Source organism: Melanotaenia boesemani, chromosome 12 (assembly GCF_017639745.1).
Source record: "Melanotaenia boesemani isolate fMelBoe1 chromosome 12, fMelBoe1.pri, whole genome shotgun sequence".
NCBI lineage: Eukaryota > Metazoa > Chordata > Actinopteri > Atheriniformes > Melanotaeniidae > Melanotaenia > Melanotaenia boesemani.
In genome coordinates, this window is record NC_055693.1 from 13,975,978 (window position 1) to 14,002,448 (window position 26,471).

General features: G+C 39.0%; 1 protein-coding gene across 5 annotated transcripts; it reads left to right on the top strand.

The window, feature by feature from the left end:
- Positions 1–333: 333 nt before the first annotated feature.
- On the top strand, positions 334–25,745 carry dcaf6 (ddb1 and cul4 associated factor 6). Of its 5 annotated transcripts, none has more exons than XM_042001530.1 (21): positions 334–721; positions 6,073–6,134; positions 8,750–8,842; positions 10,846–11,031; positions 11,121–11,234; positions 12,178–12,313; positions 12,722–12,933; positions 14,436–14,529; positions 15,406–15,525; positions 15,796–16,143; positions 16,427–16,624; positions 19,168–19,227; positions 21,127–21,298; positions 21,968–22,077; positions 22,186–22,516; positions 22,670–22,711; positions 23,193–23,331; positions 23,866–24,022; positions 24,101–24,189; positions 24,482–24,587; positions 24,666–25,745. In XM_042001530.1, the coding sequence occupies exons 1-21, from the start codon at positions 625–627 to the stop codon at positions 24,722–24,724; spliced, it is 2,925 nt and encodes a 974-aa protein (XP_041857464.1). In that variant the 5' UTR covers positions 334–624; the 3' UTR covers positions 24,725–25,745. The 5 variants fall into 5 exon arrangements, with proteins under 5 accessions (XP_041857464.1, XP_041857465.1, XP_041857466.1 ...); XM_042001531.1 differs by having other exon boundaries at positions 22,682–22,711; XM_042001532.1 differs by lacking the exon at positions 22,670–22,711.
- The last annotated feature ends 726 nt before the right edge of the window (positions 25,746–26,471 follow it).

Genomic DNA, 26,471 nt, shown 5'->3' on the forward strand with positions numbered 1-26,471 from the left:
GAAAATTTCCAGACCTAACTTTATGTTTTTCTTCTCTTGTAACCATCTGAGAGTACACTGTGTCTTTAATCTCCCCAAAGAAGATAATTTTAAGGAAGAAACTCTCGAGTTTCCTCAAATTTCTAGATGGCACTCAACTGAGAGTACTTTCTTTTTAATGCAAATATAACGACATCGTTAAATCAAATCTGCTGTTGAAAATATGTGACAACATACATACACGTCCAGTCTCTCAGGGCAGACTCCGATCGTATTTCTTACTGTCGTTCTCATAACGAGCGCACCCAACCTTTCCGTCAAAACCCGCAGTTTCTCGCGTTGCTTAGACACAGCTGACCGCTGTTTGCTGGAGGAAATAAACCAGGCTAGGCTAGCAGGAGAGATATTTAGCTGTCTGGAGAGCAGGGACACAGTCGGGGTGAACTCGGGGGGGAACAGCGGAGACCGAGCGGAGCGAGTCCTTCACGCTCAACAATGCGAACGCTGGGTGCCGCCGTCAGCTAACACTGTGCCGACACACAGAGACCGAACAAATTGGATGGGAACCCGACAGCAGATAAAAGGCGACATCGTCGGTTGAAGGGTTAGCTTAGTTTAAATGTTATTGTCAATTAAAACCGACATATGGTCACAATGTCCTGCCCTGGCAACCTTGTTTGGGATGTTAATAAACGCTTAATTGGATACAGCAATCCTAACACCATCAGGACCAACTATTTAGGTAAGTACACACACACACACGCACACACACACACACACACGCACACAGACAAAAAAAAAAAAACACTCTTCAATGCTACCTGTGTGATAAAACGTGATGATTTAACATTGTGCGACTGCAGAATGTGTTTGTGGTGCAGAATCGGATGAACTGGCAGGAAAACTGTGCCCCAGGCCAAATCAAACTACCTTAGTAGCAGAGAGCTGCAGCTTCTCCTGCTATGTAAACACAGCAGTCACCGCCGCCTGCACATTCAATTTATCATGATTAAAGAGAAGATATGCTATTTCAGAGCTGAATTACTTAATAGACGAGATTAAAGGTTATGTATAATCCTTAACAGAGCACCTCTGTCAGAACATGGATCACATTCATCTCCCCATACTGATATGCAATTATTTTGCAGCGAGGCTTCGGCTCAGAAGCAATTTCAGTCCAATCACAGAATTGTGTAATAAATCAATCACCAGTAGGCGACATCAGCATACACCTCTAAATGAACACTGAAATATAGCTTCTAAATGTTAGACATAGTTATGTAATGAAAGTAGGCTTAAATCCCTGAACACAATCTTTAAAACATACAGCAACTCCTAATATAAGATATAAATATGGGTGTTATTTCTGCATGAAATGTCTATAAATCATAGTAGACCTGTGAGGGATGCCAGCATTGAGCTTTGATTCAGATTCGGTGGGCTCTGAGAATATTGAGAATATTATGATTTTACACATAATGCATCATAGTTTTATAGATTGGCAAGCTGGAATCTTCGAGCCATTGTAGAAATGTTATGGCAAAAACCTGATCGAGGGACATGGCTGAATATTCAGGCAGACTGTGGAAAATGTGTAGAAGTTGGAGGGATCTTCAAGATTACATGCAGATATTGTCACTACTCCCAGTGTCATAAAACGGAGGTGGGGGTTTCTTTCTTTTAAAAAAGGAATATATCTACACTATTAAGAGTTTTAGTTGGTAGTTTTGTTCATTATGATTGAATTATGTTTTATTTGTTAGGGTTAAGTTGATTTTCTGTTACAGCTAAGTTGAGGACTATTGCAGGTGTATTTAAAGACACAGGAAAGTGTCTAAATCTCCACTTTTAAAAGGCAGCTTATGATCGATGAAAGGCAACTTACAAGAAAAAGTGGATCTCGCGCTTAGTTTTTGTTTGAATTTTATGCTGGCGTTCTGGATGATTCTTTATTTTATGGCCTCTGCCATCAGCATCTTTCTTCCTTTCTTATATTAAAATTTCTGTTTTGCTCATTACTTTCTTTAATCACAGTTTTGGCACTGATTTCTAAATATCTTAAAAATCTGTAGACGGAATCAGCTCTTTAAAAAGACGTAAACTTTTGACTGTATTTGTTGTCCATTGGGTCTTGCCGTGCTGCTGAGCGTTGAAATTGTCACAAAAGTACAAACATTTAGATCTTTTTCTCCCACAAGGTGTTGATAAGAGCTCTTATCCACATACTGGCTCCCTGCAGACCTGTCAGCTGTTCTGTTCAGTGTTGAATGTGAAAAATTAACTATTTGATGTGTTTAACAGGAATTTGTGATTTGATAGCCAAAGTTAAAAAGTATCTGAGACTTAACAGTTCAGAAAACAACAGCAACATAAAGGACATGATGACTGCCATAAGACAGAGGTTAGTAATGTAGACTTGTTGTCTGCAGTGTTGTGTCAAACAGTCGGCACCACACAAGGGCTGAATGAAGAGATATGAGCCTGCCGAGGTGGAGCCGGTGCCTCAGAGGTTTAGTCAGTGCTGTTTTTAGCCTGGCTGAGATAAAGTCAGAGCTGTGTTTATGTACATGGCCAGGATGCATGCAGAGATGTGCAGGTCAGCTCCTGGAGGATATATTTAGTATGAGGTAAAAAAAAAAAAATATATATATATATGTGTACTTTTAATAAATTTGGCTTTTAATCAAGTTAACAGTAAGATAATTGAAAAAGTCAGCTTAATAACAGAAAATAATGATGTGGCATTGTCTGTGCAATATCATTAATCTAAATGGGTTTTACAAACACATTTAAACTTCCATTTCTTCAGCAAAAAGATTGTAAACAGAGTGGCTGCAGATTTAGCAAAGTTAATTGCTTAAAACGGCAACAAGAGTGGTGAAGCAGGGTCAATACGTTGATCAACTTTCTTTTTAATCTCCGACTGGTAACTGTAGTTCAGGTGTTCTTAGATGGGTCGAGCATTCCTGGTCAGTAAGCTAAACAAAAATTTGCCATTTTGTAATTTACTAATTGCATTGTTTAGTAAAAATATGTCTTCTTGTCTTATTTATATAGTATTTTTTAAACTAATAACAGTATGGAAATTCTTCTATTGTTTTAAAATATTTCCTAAATAACAGATTTATTGATTTAGATGAAAAAATCTCCTGTGAACTATCCAGTTCTCATTGTATTATTAATTTTCTGTCATCATGCGAACACGTTCTAAATGTGAGTTTATGTCAGCCATAGACTCCTGCAGCTCTTATAAAACCTGTCACCACAAGTTGAATCTCTCATTTTAAGAAATTGCAACAGCAGAATTTCACAATTTCTCTGAGACACTTCATTTAAAGAAGGAGGAAATGGCTGCTTCATTGTAACAATGAAAGTCTTTCTTACAGGATTTACTGCAGTTTCCTGTAAAACATAACTAGTTTGTAATTTTACCTGCATCATGCCATTTTTATTGTGGATCATTTTAACAGCTAACTTAAGTCAGTCATCGATGCTGTAGCTCCACTCAAAACTAAAAAAAAAATAAAAACCGACACCACTGTGGAGAAATGAACAAATCAAAGACCTCAAAAGAAATTGCAGGAGAGCAGAGAGAAAATAACTTTTACTTAGCTATGAGGGCTAAAAATAAAATAATTCTAAAATAACTGGTAATTAATTGTAATCAAAGTAACATGTTCAAATAATTGGGATATTGATTTAAGGTCATATGGCCTAGCCCTAATATTAGGTCAATACTCAAGATGAATCTTTGTCATAAGCACCAAATTTGGCATTAAAAAAAAATCAGAGGCATACTTGATTTTGATTCATTTTGAGTTAATTTTACTTTTCATATTTGTTTTTTTAAATTTAATTTACTCTTTTAAGTGTTTTAAGTTGTTTTATTCATTGCATGACTGTGTTTTTATTATTGTAAAGCACTTTATGACATTTGCACTTAAAAGTGCTATATAAATAAAATTGACTTACTTAGAAAATACTGATGGCCATCTGAAAATCCAAGATAGTAACTATTTATGTGTAGAACGTGAATGGCTGGACTTTAATGTTATGGAATCAACATGTTTGTCCTTTTCTAACTATTTCAATAGTGCTGGTAAAATTTCAGCATAGCAGTTTTCAGGATGGTGGCCATCTTTTTTCTTTTTTTTTTAACTCAAATTTAAAGGTTCTTGTAATTTATTGACAGATTAACTTTTTTTTGGATAAAGTAGTAGTCCATATTGTAGGCTATCTTTTGATCCACATTTCAATCCGCATGTCAATTAATACATGCAAAATAACTCTATAGCAAACCTGGGAAGCATGCACTAAAGTGCCTTGTGTCGTTTAACCAGTACGTACCCGTTGTAACAGATGATGCAGATCTCAGCATACTTTACATGTTAGTCATCACAATGTATGACAAGAACAGCAGTGGTAATGGGCTTTTTGATGCAAGACTAGGCCTGTTTGGTTGAAAGCAGAAGTCCTATGTTGCCTTTCCATCTAGAACATCTCTTACATAGCATGCAAGGCATGTAACTTATCAAGCTGTCTGTATTTGTAACAGTTGTATGTCAGATGCATACAGACAACTCTGCCAACTGTGGAAAGTAAATATTTCTGGCATTGAGGATAACACTGCCACAAGTTGCCCAGAGCTGTCGACAACTGATACAATGCATGTATAAGACAGCTGTGTGCCTGCACGCGATTTAGAAAAAGGTTTAATCGAGGCATTAAGCTATGAATCTATGCCAGTCATTTATTTTGCATCACACTGAACTGAAATCCAAACTGAGATCATGTCAAATTCACTATGGAAGGACCATGTTTTGCAAATAATTCATTTCTGTTTTCACAGTTTGACAGTTTTAAACTTTTCCTTTTGTTTATTAATTTACTGATTTTTTTGTTTGTTTGTTTGTTTATTAGCCAATCTTTAACCAGGAAAGTCCCATTGAGATCAGAGACCTCTTTCTGAAAGGTCTGTGATCTCAATGGGACTTTAATTGGAATAATATTGAAGCAGTGGTTCAGGTGATAAAATGGGTCACTTTCTATCTGGGAGATCAGGGGTTTAAACCTCTGTTCTTCCACTTAGGAAAGTGTTGTTAATATATACTTTTATTAATTTTAATTGGGAAATTGTTTCTATGCATTTTAACCATCTTAGTTGCACTAGAAGCAGTTAGGTGTCATATTACGGCACCAGGAGAACAGTAGAGGGTTAAGGGCCTTTCTCACGGACCAACAGTGATTCACCTTTTTTGATAGTCTGAGGTTAAAGGGTGGCTTGGGTTTGGGGTGGTTTGGGGTGACTTCAGTCTGGGTCCTCCAGCCCTAGGTCCACCTCTCCAACCACCGGGTCACCACTCCCCCCCAACCACCACCACTCTTTGCTTAAGACCCTCACGTTGCACCGATATGCTCATCATGTATTTGTACAGGATGAAATACTGCTTCTTTTTTTTCCTAAGAGTACAAATATACAGAAAGTACTGTGTGAGTGTTGATGGGAATCATGGAATAACTCTGTAGTTTTAGTAATATTAAAAGGAGCTATAGAAGTTTGGACCATTTCCTCATTGCTGTTTTTTCAGTGTGATGTGTGTAAAACCAGGATAAAACCCAGACCCAGTATATTAGTGCTAAATTAAAACCAACCTGCATTTCAGTTAGTTCATTTAAAGATATCTGCCAAGTTCTTTATTATCACTCAGGTGTTTTAAGATGTCCTTTGACTAAGAAATCAAATTAGAGTTCAGATGATTTTCCTCAAAAATGAACTATTGTACTCTGCAGAAAGAAAATCATCATCAGATCTGCTTGCTAAAAAAAAAAGAAAAAAAAAAAAAAGAAAACACGAAACCAGCATTTTGAACTAGCAGACTTGTTTCTTTGTGCTCTGTTGTTCAGGCTGAGTGTTTTTGCAAACAAGGCACCCACTGCATGAATAATACACCACATGTTATAGAAACACTGAGCATAAATGTGTAATGTGACATGATGTTCCCTCTCGCATTTCTACAGTGCTTGAATAAATTTGGTAGATAAATCCAACAGGAAGCTTTTGTAAAGTGTGTTTTTTTTTTTTTTTTTCCACAGGTAGAAGAGAATTTGTCCAGAGGCTTAAACTTGAAGCTACACTGAATGTGCACAGTGGCTGCGTAAGTGTCAAACATTCCTTCATCTTTTTCTTTCTATTTATTTTATTTTTATTTTATTTTATTTCCTGTTACACTCCATGTTATTTTTGTTCAGTGGTTATGTGAAGTAGAACAGATCTCTGACTACAGGTCAGGTGGTTGATGCCTCCCAGAAACCTGACGCTGACAGAGTAGTCACACATCTTGTCACCCTATCAGCCAGAACCTCGCTGTCCAAAACACCACAACAAACACCACAAGCCAAGAAAGCTGCACTTTATGGATAGAAGTGTTTTTTTTGCATTTTATGGTGAATTGATCTGTTTTATTCATGTGCAAACCAGCTGAGAGATTCTGCATGAACATTATTAATGGTTAAGTTGAGAAACAAGGAGGAAAAATGGTTTGTGTAAGTAATTTATTATGTTATGATGTTACGTTTACTACAGAAATGTGGTCATTTGCCAAACTTCCATTAGAAGAAGTAGGTATGAGTAAATAAGAATTATGTGAATTTTCTGAGCATCAGGCTGTGGTAAGTAGTTAGTATTTTTGAGGCACTTGCAACCAATGTATGCACTTTGAATTTTCTGGAATCCACCAGTGATACCAACAGTGGTGCTGCAAGGTTAAAAAAACAAAACAAAACATGTGTCTGCACAAGACATACAGAAAAAAATGCTGAACAGAGCATTTTTCAGCTGAACAAATAAGTTTTTATTACTCTGATGGACAAATTAGACAACAGTGTTTCAGAACTTTTTATTTCTCATCATTTGTATCAGATTCATCATCTCTGTTATTCTCAGAAACTTTAAACGCACTTCACAGCAGAAACGGAAACCATTTAAACTAAAGACATTTTTAAAGACAAATTAGTTTCTAAAATATTAGAGCTGGTACAGACAATTTAAAATGATTAGTTATATTTCCCAATTTAAGAAGATATTGATATTAAAAACATTACTTGTAGCCACAACATATATTTTCATTCCAGTCACAACAAAGCTGGTACTTTTCTCAGATTCTTCATTTATCAATAATTTATTTCCATCGAAATAATTTGTTTTGTTGCAGTAATTAAATTGTTGCTTCAAACTTGTATCAGGTGGATTCTGCTAATTTGTGTGTCTGGGTGGTTTTAGTTTAGGTGCTGAATAAGAGGAAAACCTAGCTTCAATAAATATACCAAAATAAGTAAAAATTGGGACATAATTTTATTTAGAAACTAAACTAAAAAGATTTACAAAAGACTTTTAGTCTCATAATTTGTGATCTGGGTCCCCTTGTCTCTAAATCTGCTTATTAATTTTTCATACAGAAACAGATTTACTTGCACTCTACCACATATCAGATAGCACTTCACTGCAGGTACCAGTTTAATATCTTTCATCTGGCAGAGATGTGTTTTCAGCTTGCAGTCACGCTGAAAACGGTGTAATCTCACTGATTGTAGCAGAGCCATTCTGTGATGAAACAGAATGAGGTCTTAATGAAATATTGATCCATGACGTGGTGACCAACAGCGAGCTGATGCACTGTTCTGCTGCTACCTGCGTGACCAAAAACTGATGAATTTATATCTTATTCTATGTGGCTGGACAAAGATAATATTAGTTTTCTTGCAAATTTGAACAGTGTTATATCAGCCGAGCTCCTCACCTTGTGCATGTGCTGAAATTATAATTTTTTTTTAATTTAGAAATGGATGTAGTCAAGAGCCCAATTTTCTGGATTTAGGATGGTTTTTGTTTTAATTCAAGCCAAAGTTAACCTTTTTCATCAATAATTAGTCTCTTTTTAATATGTGTTTGGAACTGTTGCATAGACATAAACATCAATTACATTTAGGCCTTTACCCAACAGGCTCACACAATGCTGATGAAATATGTCAGATCTGGTATCTATGGTAACACTCCTGCATTGGTTTAGAGCAGGGGTGTCCAAATTTGTTCTCGGGGGGACTGTTGTCCTGCAGGTTTAGGATGTTTTCTGCTGCAGCATACCTGAATCCGATTAATGGGTCAACATGCTTGGGCAGAACGTGACAACAAGCTGTTGAAAAGAGTCATTTTATTTGAAATTACATTTGAAACCGGAGCTGGAGCCCTTGGTTTAGACTTGCAGGGGTGTCCAAAGTCAATCCTAGAGGGCCGCTGTCCTGCAGGTTTTCACTGGGTTCCTGTTCCAGCACACCTGACTCAAATTAAATAGATTCAACAGCCTGTGAAGTTCTGCACAATGACTCATTAATTTGAGTCAGGTGTGTTGGAACAGGGATACTTCAAAAACCTACAAGATTGTGGCCCTCGAGGACCGGAGCTAGACACCCCCGGTAGAGGGAGTCATGTGCGAGATACAGCAGTAATGAAGCAAACTAAGCTACATGATTGAGGAGTTTGACAGAAAAAATCATGGTAAGGGGAGTTTGCATAAAAAAAGGAGAGAAAAAAAAGGATTACATTCCTAAAACAAAAGCTATTGTTAAGGATGTCGACAGTATGCACCGCCAGTGTTTGAGGAGTTATTGTTGCTAGGAAAGACAAATATTAACACTGCAGATTTAATTCAACAACGTCCTTATTTCTTGTCATTCAAATCATTACTCGTGCTGTTTCTTTCTTGTTTCCCAACAGGTCAACACAATATCCTGGAATGACACGGGTGAATATATCTTGTCGGGTTCAGATGATACCTATCTGGTCATTACAAACCCGTACAACAAAAAGGTGGGTTGTAATTTGTGAGCTGTACTGTTATACATTTCTTAAATACATTCTTTGCTCTATGACAGAAGAAGAAAACACAACACCTGGTTACTGTGAACTCTCACTTTGAACTCTGAAATGATAATCTCAATGTTGCAGCAATTACTATAACTTTCCTTAGACATTCGTGACATTATTTCTAACATATTGATGATTTAGCTAAAAAAAATAAACATCATACAGCAGTACTTTGATGGACACACAGGCAGAGCTGAAATCAAACAAATGCTGTGCAAAAACCATATGCCACTTAAACATAAAAATCTTGCATCATGATAACATTTATAGCTTAGACGTTGCAGTTTCGTTCTTTGTTTTCTTTCTTCTGAGGTGATTTTAGAGACAATTGTTAGGCCTATTGCAATGAAAGTCACTTTGGGTGAGAGGAAGGGAAATAAAAGCATACAGTTTAATGTAAAAATTCTACAGAGAAGAAACTGTGCGCAAACCTTCCATGGAAAATTTCCCAAACGGCATCGGATAACGGATACAACTGCACTAGTTCAGTCAGTAAAAGTCCATCGTCGAGTGACTTACTTTAAACTTGGAAGGATGTCCCTACTATAAAGTCTGCCTGAAATAAAGGACTCAAAAAAGGATTTTCCCAAAGTAAATCCAACCAGGAGCATCCAGTAAAGTGAAATAAGCTATGAGATTACACTGTTATCTGCGTTCCAAATTATTCTGCATGGAGGTTTTTAGTCCATTTGTTTCAGTTTTTCTACAGAGGAGTTAGCTTGTGTTGTCTGTTTAGACCAGTGGTAACAATCTCAGACAGGCTTGATAACTGGTGTCCGAGGTGAGCTTAATTAAAGAGAAACTACTTCAGGAGCTTGTTCCATATTATTAAGCAAGTCCGTTTCCAAGCAGTAAGGGGAAGAAGACGGATTTTTCCACAGTGCCTTGTGAAAAGGAATCCAAGCATTGGATGTTTCATAAAAAGCTTGAGTGAGATAATCATTTGATCTGTGACAACACTGTTATAAACTTTGGGTGTGATTCAGAGAGCAAACGGGTTTGTTCAGATTAAGTCATGTTAAGGAAAGTCTCCATAAGGGAACTGCATCATATTCAGAGAGCTACTGTTAAAAACCCACTGGTGAGTAGCCTGCAGACATTTAAAGCTGTTGGTGTGTTGGGGAATCTCATGAACCTCTCCGTGCAGGATACTCCAGAGACTTCCAGTTGTGCTTAAAGATATATTTCAGCCACCTTTAACCAAAGCTCAAGAAGACAAATGTTTTCAGTGGGCTCAAAATACAAGAAGACTCATTTTCTGATAGTTTTTTTCCATCACGGACTAATGCTGTGCTACACTGGTTGGTCCAGATGGAGTTTTGGATGTTTGAAATGTCAGCCAGGTGGTGGTGGAGTGATGTTTTGAGCTGGAATAATGGGGAGTAAGATGGTAGGCCTCTTTCGGATGACTAAGGGCAGCAAAATGACCTCCGAAAAAAAGGAAGAACTGTTTCATCTGCAGTAAAGTCATTTTCGTGCAAAACAACTCACCAACTCATGCTGCAAAAACTACTATTAAATCATTGGTTGCTATGGGTATAGAAGCCCACCATCGTCCCCTGAACTCAACGATATTAAGAACCTGTGGAGCATCCTTAAAAGGAATATGTAGCAGCAGTATACCTCCAAACAGCAACTGTGGAAGTCAATTCCAGTATCCTCAAATGAGATCCAGGCAGAAACCTTATATGAACTTAGGATGAATCTCTGACTTAATACTTAAACCATTTTACTTGGTGGTGTGTTTTAAGTGAAATTGGATTCAATCCAAAACATAATGAAAAATAAGCTTATTTATGTTTGTGAGTAAAAGATTACTCTCAACCAAGATGTGACGAAAGGAAATAAAATTGAACAGCGGCTCTGACGACCTCAAATCATCATCTTGTATCTTGTTTGTACAATTTACACAAAACCTGTTTTATATTTTTGCTTCTCTTCCTCAGGTCAAGAAATCCATACGTTCAGGTCATCGGGCAAATATCTTCAGTGCAAAGTTCATGCCTCACACTAATGATCAGGAAATCATCTCCTGTTCTGGAGATGGCATCATTTACTACACCCACACCGAGAAGAGCCCCGAGTTCAACAGACAGTGTCAGTTCACCTGCCATTATGGGACAGCTTATGAGGTGCTGAACAGTAATGCTACTGGAGTAAAAACATGTTTTTTTTTTTTCTTTTCTTTTCCTGCCTTCTAACTTTGCTTTATCTCTTTCAGATTATGACGGTACCAAACGATCCCTACACGTTCCTGTCGTGTGGAGAGGATGGCACAGTGCGATGGTTTGACCTGCGCACCAAAACCAGCTGCACTAAAGAAGACTGCAAAGATGTACGCTGACACCTGAAAATGTTCTTGTTTCTTTTGTTGTACTTTCATGCTATGGGTGAAGGATCTTTTCTCTTTAATTTTTTGTGGAAAAAGTAGCAAAATATGAAGTTTAGTTTTTAAAAATATTTACTAGACAGTAGAGGATATTCCCTGGTTGAATCTTTTTTGCTGTTTTTGATCCATCTCTGTATTGAAGTTCTGAGCAGCCTACGTTCTGAAATGAGTACTGTTCTCTGTACAGACAGCTCTGTCTCCTGAGAGCTTCAGCAAACAGTTTTCTTGGGTTCGGTTCAGCTGCTTCAGATGATGGATGTGTTCCCTCTTAGATTATGTTGCATCTTCTCACCTTTCGTTCTTCAGATGAGAATCTGTAAGCTTAAAATTGTTTTACCAGGTGCTGTTGCTGCCTTATGTCACAAATTAAAGGAAAAACCCACACAAAGTGCCAGCACAGGTTGTTACAGCAATGATTTTCTCAACAGGAAGGAGATGCACTTTTTTTCCCCTAAAACATATTCTCTCTGTTACAGCCCTCTCAGCACTTCCATCTGGATTTGATGTTATTACTGTGATACTAAAGATACATTAAAATCTAATGTGAAATCTAGATTTGAAATAATCTGATTTCATTTGACTTCTGTCCTGACTCTCCATTAATATGCACACAATACAGATTTACCAAAGAACAAGACCCAAACCATACCAGCATGACCGTCCATATACTTCCACTCAGCTGACAGTTTATTAAAAACACATGCAGGCTAATTGAGCAAACCTGGAATAAATTGTTCTTTTTTTGGGTGGGGTGTTTTAAGCTTCAACTTCAACTGGCTGTGAAGACGAATCATCACAATGCTAAAACATTTTTCTTTTCTAGAAGTGCTTGCTCTCAAAACTTTACATCATTTTAAACTTCACCTCATTGTGTTTCCTTTGATTTCAGGACATCCTTATAAACTGTCGAAGAGCAGCAACCTCCATATCTATCTCTCCTCTGGTGCCGTATTATTTGGCCGTTGGCTGCTCCGACAGCTCGGTGCGAATCTATGACAGGCGTATGTTGGGCACCAGAGCGACAGGTAAACTCTGCCCTTCTTAATTCACAGCAGTGATACCTACACAAGCAGCCGGTGGTGGTAAAAACCTGACGATTTCCTATCATGCCTTGTGGTGTCGACTCTCCTCTGGGAGCAGTTTAATGTTAGATGCTTTCATGAATGTTTACACAACATCATGTGCCTCTTATGTCTTTGTCACACCTTCAGTATATTTGAAATTGTGTGAGCATCCTTAGAAAAATAAGTATAATTATGAGTAGTAAATAAGTAGAAACCAAGAGTAAATAGGAAAGAAAGAAAGAAGATGACTGGCATGTACTTCACATGGGATTCCTAGCACCTATCATCAAGTGGCAACATCCATAAATACATTTAAGAATCCTTTTCAAGCAATGGTTTCCTGAATTTCATCTTCTTGTTCATTTAAAGGCAACTACATGGGCCGAGGGACGACAGGCATGTGTGTCCGGTTTGTTCCCACCCATCTTGCCAACAAATCATGCAGGGTGACGTCTCTATGCTACAGCGAGGACAGTCAGGAGGTGCTCGTCAGTTACTCCTCTGATTACATCTACCTGTTTGATCCCAAAGATGACCAGGCCAGAGAGCTCAAAGGGCCGTCAGAAGACAGGAGGGAGGAGGTGAGATGGCACAGGGGTCCTTTGACATCACATGAATGCTGAACATAAGCTCCACTATAGCCCTTACTCAGTCGATCAGCAGGAGGTATCACTTACAACAGCAACTGTCTAAGAGCGATCAAGGTCAGTTAAGTCATTAATGGGGGAAAAAAAAGGGATAAATGTTCTGAGTGAACAAATGTTACCATCAATCACCTGCTCATCAGCACAACCTTCAGCAGATTTACTGACTTCAGTTTATCAAGACTATTTTGTTGCCTGGAATCAAAACAAGCTGGTGTTTGGTTAAGGTGAGCATATACTCACCTTGACATGTATGTATATATGTAAATGTTTTTGTGGTAATGGTGTGCATCTGCTTGGAGGCATCTAGTAAAATAGCAAGTGAAATAGTCTAGCAAGTGAAATAAGTAAAAGTAAAACTAATTGTAAAGATTTTAAAATGACTTACTCCCACTATTACAAGGTCAAGCAGTTTATCATTGTTTAGAATCTGGCACAGAGAAGTTTTAACACTGAAGATGACGCTGAGACATTAAACACAATGTGTCCTATCCAGTTTCACCATTTTTTGCTGTATTTGTGTCTATCTGCTGCTTGTATTTGTATAGTAGAAATTAAATATAAGCAGGTTTTGCCAAGCAGAGGCCTCCATGAAGCAGATCTTTTTGGGGTGGGGGGGTGAAAGGATTGTTTGTTGTAAACAGTGCAGTACTTGTTGCTGCTGTCTGCCACTTTGAGCACTGCAGACATCATTTCTAAATCTGCTGGCTGATGCACTGCAGTGTTAGGTGCTAATGACCGTGAAAACCGAGACACAAGATAGAGAAGGTATTTTTGTATGATTTGCATGTTTCTTTTATTTTGTGCATATATCAAATTGTTTGCACAGAAGGTTTGGAAACGATCAGGAATTGTGTGTTTTTGGTGGTCACATTCACTGAATGTGCTGGATCACGGTGCCGGCGTTTTAGAGTTCAGCTGTGTTGAGATGCAGCCACACATTCCTTTCCAAATCTAGCCACCGACGCAGGCAGCGTTCCTCAGGCCACTAAAATAGTTCAGACTGAGGTGTATAGGTGTGGAGGGAGGGGTAACAGCAAAGGAAAAGCTTGATACCCCCCTTTCTTTTCTACCTATGACCTAATTTGTTCATGGTTTTTCTCCTACTGATTCATTCTACTATCTCTTCCATTCTCTTCTGCTTTTTACCACCTGTCTTGACCCGATGAAATTTCCTGTATAAAGCAGTTGATAGGCTCTCCACTAAGACCTCGTTTTTCTATTTCTGGCTCTGAGCCTGTTGCACTGCAGAAAGAGAGCCAGAAGGACTGGAAAGAGAAGGCAACCTCAGTCACTCAGCCAGAGGGGAGGGAGCGCTTGAGAGAGGACACCAATAGAGACGAGTAGTGTTTTGCTTTGGCAGCGGAGCTATTTTTGACCATGCTTTGACTGACAAACTGCTAATCTTTCCGTGTGTGTGTGTGTGTGTGTTTCCACAGCTGAGGCAGCCTCCAGTGAAACGCCTCCGTCTGCGAGGTGACTGGTCTGACACCGGACCCCGAGCTCGTCCTGAGAGCGAAAGGGAAAGAGATGGTAAGATCACAGCATGTTCTGCTTCTTGTTTAAAGCAGAGGTCTCACATTTCAGATCCAGCTTCCAGGGACACCTCATAGAGTATGGCTGCAGCAAAGTTTTGAAGTCTAACCATAATAATTATTATTATTATTATTATTATTATTATTATTATTATTATTATTATTATTATTATTATTATTATCCCCTTTTAACTTTAATTCTGCATCAAAAATTAATAATTGAAGCATGAAAGTGGCTTAGATTTCAGAAATCTGGGCTTAACCATGGGTCATGTCAATACAAAGAGTGATGAGCTTTTGGCTGACAAGTGACAGGAACATCACTTGAGTCGTAGTCCTTGCCACTAATATTTATCCTCCTTTTGCTCGGCTTTTAGTGTCTACCAAATCTGCCTTTTTTGCTTCTAATGCTGCACTTTTCCTATTTACTACAATCTAGCTGTCATTTTGTCTTGAATGGATGTTGTGCTATGAGCTTTTCCAACTAGAACAGCCACCTGCTCTCAAAAAAAACAACTGATGAGTGAATCAACACTAATGCTGTGGGTCATCGAGCCAAAATAATGAGCTCTGGAACTGAAGGGAGCTTTTCTTAACTTAAATTTCATACTGTCATGGTATCCATTATGGCAGATACTAATCAGTTAGTATAACAGCCGTAAGATCCAAGTTATTAACTACCCAGTTAAACAGGAATGGTTAAAGAATAAAAATCCCTGAGCTTTAGGTAAAAAAGGAAAAAGAACAGCTCTGCTCAGATACCAGAGCATGTCTGACGGAGATGCTAACTGACTGATCTTTTAAACAACCATCAAGTTGACATTTGCTGCTTCATAACAGAAAATTTTACACACATTTTCCCTTTTTGTTTCAGGGGAGCAGAGTCCGAATGTGTCCTTGATGCAGAGGATGTCGGATATGTTGTCCCGGTGGTTCGAGGAGGCCAGCGAAGCTCAGAGCAGCAGAGGAACCCGACCCCAGACACGGCCCAGAGGTAAAGCTTAGGAAAATGAGTGCTGCTCATCACAAAGGCTGAAAAAGTCCTTACATTTATTTAAATGCTGCATCTGTAGGCTTTCTATTGGCTGGGTTTTATTTTTAAGAGGCTACACTAAAGCATAAAGAAGTGGAAGAAAAAGGAGCTTGGTTTTAAAAAAATTAAAGACAAAATTGTGAAGTATACAGATTTAAGCATGACTCCTGCTATATTTTATTTTTAAGAAGCATCTTTGTAATAGTCTGTTAATTGTTTTTTTTTCTTTAGGAACAGCTGTCCGGCCAGAGGGGGTATCAAACAATCCTGCTGCCCCGACAGAAGACTCCAGCCAGGAGTCCAGTGCCACAGAGAGGCCTGTGGGGACAGACTACCCAGAGGTCCCTGCCAGTCCTGCCGCCACTGCCGCTCCTATGCCTAAATCCACTTCCTCTTCCTCCTCAGGGTCATCATCAACAGTTACAGCACCTCCTACTTCTAGCTCTTCGTCAGTGGAGAGCTCGGCCCCTTCTTCCTCCCCTCTTACATCCTCCCCTGATTCAGAGCAGAGGAGTCAGGGCAACACGACTGGGACGCCCACACCGACCGCTACACCCACCTCTGAACCAGCTCTTTCAGGTAAGAGCCAACACTAGTTCGTACACAAGATTAACTGTAAAACACACAAAACCACATTTTTGTCTTCAGTGCAGCCAGCAGGTATCCTCAGGGTAATGCAGTGTTTTCTGTTGTGTGGGTGTATGTTTGGTTTGTTTGTCTGTTGGAGCCACTCCACTCAAGCAGCACCTGCACTTCACTCTCTTCTCCTTCAGCAACCTCAACTCTCTTCTCCTGACATCTTTCTCCCTCAACCTCCTAATCGTTCATTCACTCTCCCTCTCTTCCTTTGCCTCTCTGTCAGAGTACGGTCCTCATCGGCTGCCCATAAGTTTAGTGTGTAGGCGTTTGCAGAGGTTGCTCCGGCTTGCCGATCCCCCAGGACAGGGTCAGCGAGCGACCCCTTCCTCTTCCTCTTCTTCCTCTGCAGCCGCTGAGAGTCAGTCACAAAGAAGTGCTACCTCTGCAGCTGCTGCTGTCGCCATGAAGCAACCCCATTCAGGTTACCCACCCCTCTGAGCTCCTCAATCCTGCAGCAACCCTTCCTTTCAGGCTGTGCACTTGGGCCCGATGCCTTGCAATTTTACCCTTTCCCCTCTAGTAGCCTCAGCTAACATGTCTCTTTGTAGAGTCACTTAAACTCTAGGAAGACTTGGTCTTGCTAGAACTGACCACTAACCCCCCCAGTGACCCTCTTCCCTTTCCCCCCTAATGCATCTTGTCCTAATAAACCCTGCAGCCTCTCCACTGTTTGCTCAGCCCATCACCCACTAATGTTCTCACTGCCTCTATCCACTTGTTGCTTGGGTTTTCACCTGCAGACTCTCCTGTTGGAGTGGCACCAGCTGGAATGAAGCTCTGATTTGGCTTCCTCATGGCTCATGTGATTGTTTACCCATGTTTGATGACTGATCAGCTGCCTTAACAAGTGATCATGACCTGCATTTTTTTGCTTCTTTATTTTGGTTTAAACTCATATCTGACAGTCAAGCCCATATCTGATATGAAATATGCAGGATAACATGAATGACCTCATGCAGTTTACACATGAATATGTAAAAGTACCCTCTTACCTCTCAGAAGGGCCTCAGTAACTGTACAATATAGTTGACTAAATTGGGGGGGCTGGCAATGCAAGGAATGAGCATGTTGGTTATCCCACAAACTACAACAATGCTAGTTTTTAGGATTTTTAAAGTTCCCATTAAAGTTTGTAGAGTGACAATAACCTCTGCTATTTACATGTTTACTACAAGTTCTACAGAAGTCACTATATTCCTGTCCTGAGTGAATTGTTCAATTTCCGCCTTTTTAACATGCTGCATTTGACATACTTCAAAAACAATGGCTGCAACTCAAAATAGATTTTATCTATGTTTTGATTTTTGCACGAGCTGCTTTGTAGAGTAACTTTTTCAGATTTACAGGCCAGAAATCTGACTTTTGTGGTTTTATTAGGAAACATAGTTTGGAGTTTCCATTTAATGATGTGAAGAAGAGATATTTTACAGTCCATAACAGAACAAAATAGTATATTTAAAATAAAACATAATTTAGTAATCATTTCACAGTGATTATGCTCTAAAAACATTACGAGATCCTCCTATTCCTGTCAGGGAAACTGCTGGACTGACAGACTTTTTGGCTGTTTTTTAAGTTTCAACCTTGAAGGCTGGTGTCACAGTTTAGGTATCAGTCCTTTAAAAGGACCAAAACATAGTTATTACAGCTGCTTTGTGTATATGCATAAAATTCCACTTTCACAATCAAAAATTGCACACCTCTGTACAGAGTTTCTGCTCAAGCTCCCAATCCAGGAAACCTTACAAAGCAGCAGACAATGTGGTACCTATTACCTCAATGCATCCACAAACAATCTTTTTTTTTCCTTTTCTTCTAATTGGGCTGCATTTCAGTTGATGTTTGTGATTTGCTGTATAGTCTGAGAAACAGAAATGAGAGCAGCTTTATTGGGAATTTTGATGTATTAAAATGCAGCAGAGAGAAGCAAACAGATGTTCAGGGCTGAAAACTGACAGACACTTTTGAGAATAATAAAAGAAAGAGAGACAGAAAAAACAAATGTATGGTGCAAAACTCCCCCCAAGTGTAGTATGAGGCATCAACATACTCATTTATTTATATATATTATTTTAGAAACTAACAAAAATGCCTTTTACTGAACCTATAAATGAACAGTTTTGTCCTTGTTTGACCCAGGATGGCCTTATAAAAAACTATTACATTTTCTGAATGATTTAGTTCATCAGGGTTTAGTAATTGTCTGTCTGACCCTCATAATGAGAGCAATAACTGTTTTTAATAAGTGACCTGATGAGAAGAAATCCTTCCTGGTTGTTAAACGTGGTCGTAATGTTGGGTGTTTTTGTGTGTTTATTTGTTTTTTCTGTGACTGGCTCTGCAGTAATCTGCACAGTTCAGACATGAATAGATGAAGAAGGTGCATGTTTTATCTATTCAACTGCAGTCATGGCTTTAATGTCATTACAGGAATGGAGTAGATTTAAAACCGAAATTAGTATGTAAGATTTAAGATTGAGCTGCTGTGGTATCATGTCTGAAAGGAGCTTTTTTTGGGCAGTCATCTCTGATGTTGTGTGACTGCATTAAAAAGATGAAGAGCAGAAACGTTTGCCATTTGTTTGGCTGTCATGCAGCTGCTTTTTACTAACATTTTATTAAGCAGAAATATGAGGGAAATTCCAGTGTGTAGCATCAGGTGCAGAGATTGTTTTTTATTGTGCATTGATGATTTCCAGGTTTAATATAACATTGCAGGATTAAAATTTCTATAAGTAGTAAGCATGTGTAAACCAAATTTTTTTGTTTCTGTTTATATGCCCTCATTTCTGATTCTTATTTCCATTTAAATAAAAGAATCTGAAATGGCATCCATACACAGTGGCTTTGGGTTTATATATTTGTACATGACTGATGTTTTTAACACTCACATGTCTTGACTGTATAAAGCCCTCAGCTCTGACCCCTGTGTTGGATGTTTAGTCAGTTTCGTTTGTGTTCCAGATTCCCCCTCGTCTGTGGTAAACAAACAGCTGGGATCCATGACTCTTGATGAACAGCAGGGTGCGTCCCCCCCCCCCCCCCCCCCCCCCGCCCCCCCCCCAAATTCTCCTCAACCCCACCCTGCCACTCGCTTTGCCTTCCTCACTCTTCATCCTAAACTTCTTCTCACACTGTCTATCCACAGTTTGTCCTCCACTGTTTTCATGCTTTTGCTTTCTTGTATAACCTTTTTACTGTCCAGCAGATAGACTGATGATGTCTCACCCAAGTTAATGGAACTTGAAGGATGTGATAATGCTGTTAACAGCTGGAATTAGTCAGATCAGTGACATAAACATCCATCAACATGTGCAAGATTGACTATTTTTAGTCTAGTTATAAATGCGTTTAGTTTACTGTAATATAATTTAAAAATGTAAAAGACATTTACAAGTTTAGACTTATGGCAACCTGACCAGCTGTCGCCATCTTTTATACACTAAGATGACTTTAAGAACTAGCAGCAACAGTGTCTCCTTACAATGCCAATGTCTTCAGGAAAAAATTGCTCATGAAGTCAATACAAAGTGGGGTGCAAATGTAAAATAAGGTTTTATACTTTATCAGGTCCTCATCAGTTCAGTTTTTTTCTATCCAACAATCAAGATCAGGTAGGCATTTTTATGCTTTTAGACAAAAAAATATGTTTCAGTTTAAACTAACACAGTATATATATTGTTTCAGACATGTATTTAAACTTTATATTAAAAAAAAAAAAAAAGTGATGGCACCTTTACACCAAAGCTCACTTTGTCCTGTAAACAACTAGAGTGACCTTTTTTTCCCTGACAGACCAGACTCTGATTCAACATGTTAAATTGACTTTAAAATATGTTTTATTATGTCTGGCAATGCAGTACATCAGGCCTAAAAGAAAAGAGACAGATATTCTGATAATTCATAAAGACATGTCATGTGTCATTAACTGTAGCACCACTAGTGGACACTAGATGGCGACTCAAAAACGTCTCTGGCTTCATTTGGCTTCCATTAGAAAAGTGACAACTTATATATATTTTTTTCCCCCACAAATCATTATGGCATCTTTAGCTAGATTTACAACTTCTGTGCTTGTGGTCCTTATTCTTCTAAATAAAAAGATATTAGGACTGAGACTGCAGGTTTTCCCCCCCAATGTAATCATTAACTTGGCAGCAGTGTATTTCACATAGCATGCAACTTACCCCTAACTTTTATTTTGTTTTAAAGAACAAAGAGACAAGAAAAAAAAGCTACAAGACACTGTAAACATATTATCTGGCACCACTGTGTCTGATAGAGCTCTAAGAAGCTGCAGATTTAATATTTTGGCTTTTAATTAAATATAGAACTAGAATAACTAATTGAATTACCAACTTACCTGAAACCCATCTGTGTGATACTCTCTTTTACATTTAGGAAACTTGTCATGTAGGTAAGGGGGAGTGGGGGGAGGCCCACTGGTCTCTGGTACATCTAGAGATGGGTCAAATGCAGAGCCGAATTTCCCAATCAGAATTAATAAAGTAATTGTTTATTACCGATGCAACAATAACTGCTGTTATTAGTGCATTACTACACACATGATATAGCGGTAACTGGAAATTATTTTATGAATCTCTTGATTATAAAAGCATCTGAATTGTGAGATGATCTTTTGTGGGCTTTTACTTTTTATGTTTTTCTGTCCTGCTGCTGTGGCTTTTAAAAGTCAGTAATGTCTCTGTCACAGTCTGTTTTTTGTCTGCCCTGTTAACTTGTGCTGCATGTTTCCATTTCTGTTTAATGTTGCTAATAAATGGGAATTGATGCAACCAAAGGTTGTATAATTCCTGTGCGCCGCTGTAAAAGAACATGCTGCAAACATTTTATTAAAGTGGTTCAAAAGGATAAACCTGTCTTGTTTCCTTTGCCTGTGTGTTTTCTGTCTGTGATGCTCAGGAGCAGCAGAAGCTGCAGGTTCATCACCTGATGAATCTGCTCCTGCAGTGGCCAGCAGCAGTCCTCCCACCTCCACCACCAGATCCAGCGCAGCAGAGCCAGTCCTCAGCCTGCACTACAGCTCGGAAGGCACCACCACCAGCACCATCAAACTAGACTTCACAGATGAATGGTTAGTGACACTGGAGCAGTGAGAAAAAACTTCTAGAAAAACCTTTGCTAGAAATGCTTTAATTTAAAATTGCACAACTTGTAAAGCCAGTGGGAGAAAAAGTTAACTGGAAGTGCAGCCTGCTCTTCCAAGTTTACCTCAGTGAATCTTTTTTGTCATATTGGTAGATTCTGTTTTGAACTGGGCTGTTTACTACATGCATTTTCTTGTAATCTACAGATAAAGTTTAATGTTCTCTGGCTTATACAAGCATCACCTTCATTGAAAAGGATGTTCCCAAATGTGTTCTCTCAGTGATCTACACGTTATTCATCCCACATGGACAGATTCACCTCGTTCCATTCTGAAACTGTTTTGTTTTTTGTATGCTAGTAAAATTTGAATCTTTACTATCTTTAGGATATGTATCTGTATCTCTATTCACCCTCTGATAAGTCAGACCACAAGTCAGTCTTCCACTTCATCAAATGAGTGGATTTAGAAAATGAGATGGTATTTCTTGGTCTTGTTTGTATATCTATTCTTTTTTCTTTACTTTCTTTGGATGGTTAAGTCTTAACTTTGAAGTGGGATCCCCTCCAAATTTCTAATATTTACTTTGATTTTCTTTAGTATCTGTATTCATTTCCAAAATTGCTGTCTGGTTATGGTAATGTTGCCTCTGTACAGGAGCAGCAGCACTTCCAGCTCGCTGGGCAGTGGAGGCCCTAAGACGTCGGAGGCTGTAGCTGCGCAGAGCAGAGAGAATCTGTCTACAGAGAGCTTGGCATCAGATGAGGGTGACTAGTCTTTTTCAGTTCTATGAAAATGACCCTGTTCAATTAATCTGATACCATGTAGACGCCAAACACAGACCATGAAAGACTTCCTGTGTAATTTCCCCTCAGTTCCCTGCGAGTCCTCCAGGCAGCAGAGTTTACTAGCCAGTTCCACAGACCCTCCATGTGAGGCCTCCTGCTCCGCAGCCCTCAGCAGCTTGACAGCTCAGGGCCCAGCAGAGGGATCCTCTGAGGGCGACAGCATGGCGCCTTCACTGCAGGAGAGGTGTCAGCCGGAGGGTTCAGAGGATACGCCAGGGGACTGCAGGAGAACAGAGCCGGCTGGAGAGGAGGGAGAGGAGGGCCAGAGCCAGCCGGCACAGAGCAACCAGGACTCTGACGACAGCGACGATGACCCGATTCTTATCCCATCAGCAAGGTTCAGAGGACAGGGACAGAGGTGTGTTGGACAAGAAGATGCTCTGGTTTCTCTTGTTACACTACAAATAAGAACACCCCCTTCATGTATTCATCTGTGCAGTTTTAAAGGGTGGGCGTTCTGATTTGAGTTTTGTGTGATGCCTTGCCATTGACTGTTTTACTACAAATATAGATTTAATTCCAGAGGATCTGCAGTAGGAGATAGGATGATCAGGTAACGTGTTTGCTCTGGAAACTAAAATCATCTAACCTGTAAGGTGTGTGACATGCTGCAGAGCATTTAAACCCAACAGCACAGCATATTGTGCAATGTTTGCATTACTTTTTTTTTTAATTTGCCTTGGTTTGGGCTTTCCACTTAAACTAATACACCGAGCTGCGTGTAGACGATCTGCATGTGAACAATGACTCCACAAATAGTGTAAAAAGGAGCATCACAGCTGCATTTTACACATTTATTTTGGTACAGATGTGGCGAATAAACATGGCACATGCTTGACTGTGTGATGGAAAGAAGCTGAGCAGTTGGAAAAGTGTGTTTTTCCTAAATGATAAACTTTTTCTTCGACAAAAAGTGGCTGCACTGTTGCTGATTTTGTTTTAAAAAAAAGCATGTAAATGTGTGATAAACCCACTGCACATTTAACGCATGGGTTTGTGGGTACTTTGTGCTGACATGTTCTTTTCTTCCTCAGACGTTCAGCTGCAGCTCGTATTCAGGAGCTGTTTCGTAGGAGGAAAGAAAGGAGGGAAATGGAGGAGAACGAGACCCAGAATATCAGGAGACCTTCGGTCAAAATGGTATACAAGGGCCACCGTAACTCCAGGACAATGGTAAACCTCGTTCTATGCATGCCAGTGGAATAATTAAGTGTTGCTTAGTGCAGCTTGTCATAAAGACTGGAATTGGGAAAAGATCTTGCCTGCCAAAATTTCAGAAAATCTATGGCACAGGATATTAATCCTAACCCAAAATTAAGACAGTCAGGCAGCTACAGTCTTAGATTACCTGCTGTACTGGAACCGCATCAAGCAAATTGCCTTGATTATTTTAATTAGATCTGCAAAGCTCTTTGGTGTAATCATGCAGCCTGGGCACAAGGATTAATATGTCTATGAGGCTGGACTGAATTATCAATGTACTTAATAACCATGTTACTTCGCCACTCATGCGGGTTACCAAGCAGGCTATAGGATTTTTTTACCATGGTATGTTGATGACCTACTGAGCCAGTAGCTTTTACTTTGGATCACTAGATTTTAAATCTTTCTTGTGAAACTCTCAAAAAAAATATAAATACATTTTAATTTTCTTTAACGATACACTGGATGATATTTGAAAACTGTTTTGACTCATTTCATGACCAGATAAAGGAGTCGTGTTTCTGGGGCAACAACTTCGTGATGAGTGGTTCAGATTGTGGTCACATCTTCATCTGGGACAGACACACCGCTGAGCATCTCATGCTGCTGGAAGCCGACAACCACGTGGTTAACTGCCTGCAGCCCCACCCCTACGACCCCAGTGAGTCCCTTACATCTTCACTAGATAATGATGATGTCTTCTTTTATGGTCTGTAACTGACGCACTGGTCTGTTTCAGTTCTGGCTTCTTCGGGGATAGACTACGATATCAAGATTTGGTCGCCACTGGAGGAGTCGCCATCTTTCAACAGAGTTCTTGCTGATGAGGTACAGCACCCTTTAAAAAAAACAAAACAAAAAACACTACTTTCAAAGTTTCTGCCAAATGTAAACTGTTGACTGTTATCAGGGAACTCTTCCAGTCTTTTTATGGGGGACTCTTGCCAAAAAACAGTGTTTCTTGTAACATGTTTTCCTCTGTCAGGTAGTTGTTCTTAATATAATAAATGAGATTTTCCTGTTCCATCTCCTCTGTGGCTGACTGGTTTCCCTGCTCTTCCTTTCCATCTGTAGTGTTTATCCTCATCACGGTTATGTTTGCTTTCACCTTTGTAACCAGGTAATAACCAGGAATGAGCTGATGCTAGAAGAAACAAGAAACACAATCACAGTCCCGGCCTCTTTCATGCTCCGAATGTTGGCCTCCCTCAATCACATTAGATCAGGTAAACAAACACACACTCGACCGAGCTTTTTCTTTTTCCTCTATTTTTTTTTTGACAACCAACTTTTTCTTCTTGTAGATCGAATAGAAGGCGATCGCTCTGAAGGCTCAGGACAGGAAAACGAGGACGAGCAGTAGCCTGCTGGCGTTTTATTTTCAAGAAAACACTATTTGTTCTTGCTGTATAGCACTTGAAAAAATACCTGAGATTTGTACAAGTATAGTCTAGAATACTTCCTTTTGAATATTAGTGTAATTTCTAGCCCCTGTGTGTTTCGATTTTTTTTTAATGACTTTCTTACTGATGTTTCTGTATGAGGGTAAACGATGTGTGTGAATGGATAAGGTTGGATATATATAAATGATAGAGTATGTAATATGTTAGGTGTGAGAATAATGGCGGCTGGTGTGAAAGGATGTTAAGTGCAATATTATTTTCTGTTAGGAGCAGGAGAGATTTGATCAGTGTTAAAGTTTGACAATTTTGAATTTGTAGCAAAGAAATGTTGCTGTGTTGCTGCGGCATGTGAATACAGTCTTTCAGTAAAAGACAAATGCTTTAATTTTACTGTTTAAGAGGAAAAAAAGAAAGTGATGGTTCTTCTTCCAAAAGAGTCTATAGTTTTATAGAGTTTGGAAATAAAATAAAAGCTAAATTAAAACTAATAAGTAAAGCCACTTACTGTTTACCAAAAAATAAATAAATAAAAAAAAAAATAATTATCTGTCAGAGGCAGTGACAGGAAGCAGCTGCTCATGACTGAGCAGAATGGCTGTTTAGTTTCAAGTTAACTATGAGTCAGACTTGTATCGTCTGGGGCAGGTTTTATGGTTGTCTGTCCAAATTCTGCCTCCAGAAGAAATTGGAGATCACTAAATTTAAGATTTAAACTCAAAGAACTTATAATATCCTTCTGGGATTGATGAAGTAATTTATTTAATTTCATTAAAGAAAAATTCTGTTTTCTTGCACTCATCTCTTTTCTAGGACTTTCAGGTAAAAAAAAATTAACAGAAGATCTTGTGTTGAGTTCCTGCAACTTTTTTGAGTGTGTGTGTGTGTGTGTGTGTGTGTGTGGTGTGTGTGTGTGTGTGTAAAACTGTGAGTGTGAGCAGGTGACTATGGAGATAAAGTCAGGAGGAGATATTCATGCAGTTAACAAAACAATCATTCAAGAAGACTAAAAAAATGTAAATAATTCATGTACAAACCAGTTTGGAAACCTGAGACTGTTTTCTAAGAGAGAGGGGCCAAGCGCATAAAACATGGTTAAAATTTATGCACATCAAGGCAGAAATGTGCAAAAACTGCTGAATAAAGAGTAAATAAAAAAAAACAGAAGTGATTGCCTCTGAGTTCAGACCAAAGGACTCTCGAGGGTGAAAGGTATAGTATTCGTTTAGCAACAGATAACTTGAACAGGACAGAGCCTTGCATGGAGATGCTCAGAAGTGATGTAGAGTTTACGTTTTCCTTCCACAGCTTTTGGAAACTCAAAACGTATTGCTCAGTATTGTGCCAGAAAATCAGACCAACCTCTAAACACTTCTTCCAGCCATCATACATGGCTACAGATATTTAGAGGACCCAGTGTTGGTGTACTTTATATGTACTGGGAAGGATAAAAAGAAACTGAGCTATTATGGTGAGGTGAAACTGTATTATGTTTAATTCTGTTGCCCTACATTTTTGTTTCTTACACCTAATTTTAGTGGCTCTAAAAATGTCTGTCCACATGGTTTGAATATTCACTGTGCACACACATCTTTTCTAATTACCACGTTGTGTGTGTGGAAACGTTCATGTATAGTCTTTGTGTATGCATCACTTGTGGATCTTAAACTTTGTGTCTGAATATTTAAAGCCTAGATGGAGTGTTGAGTT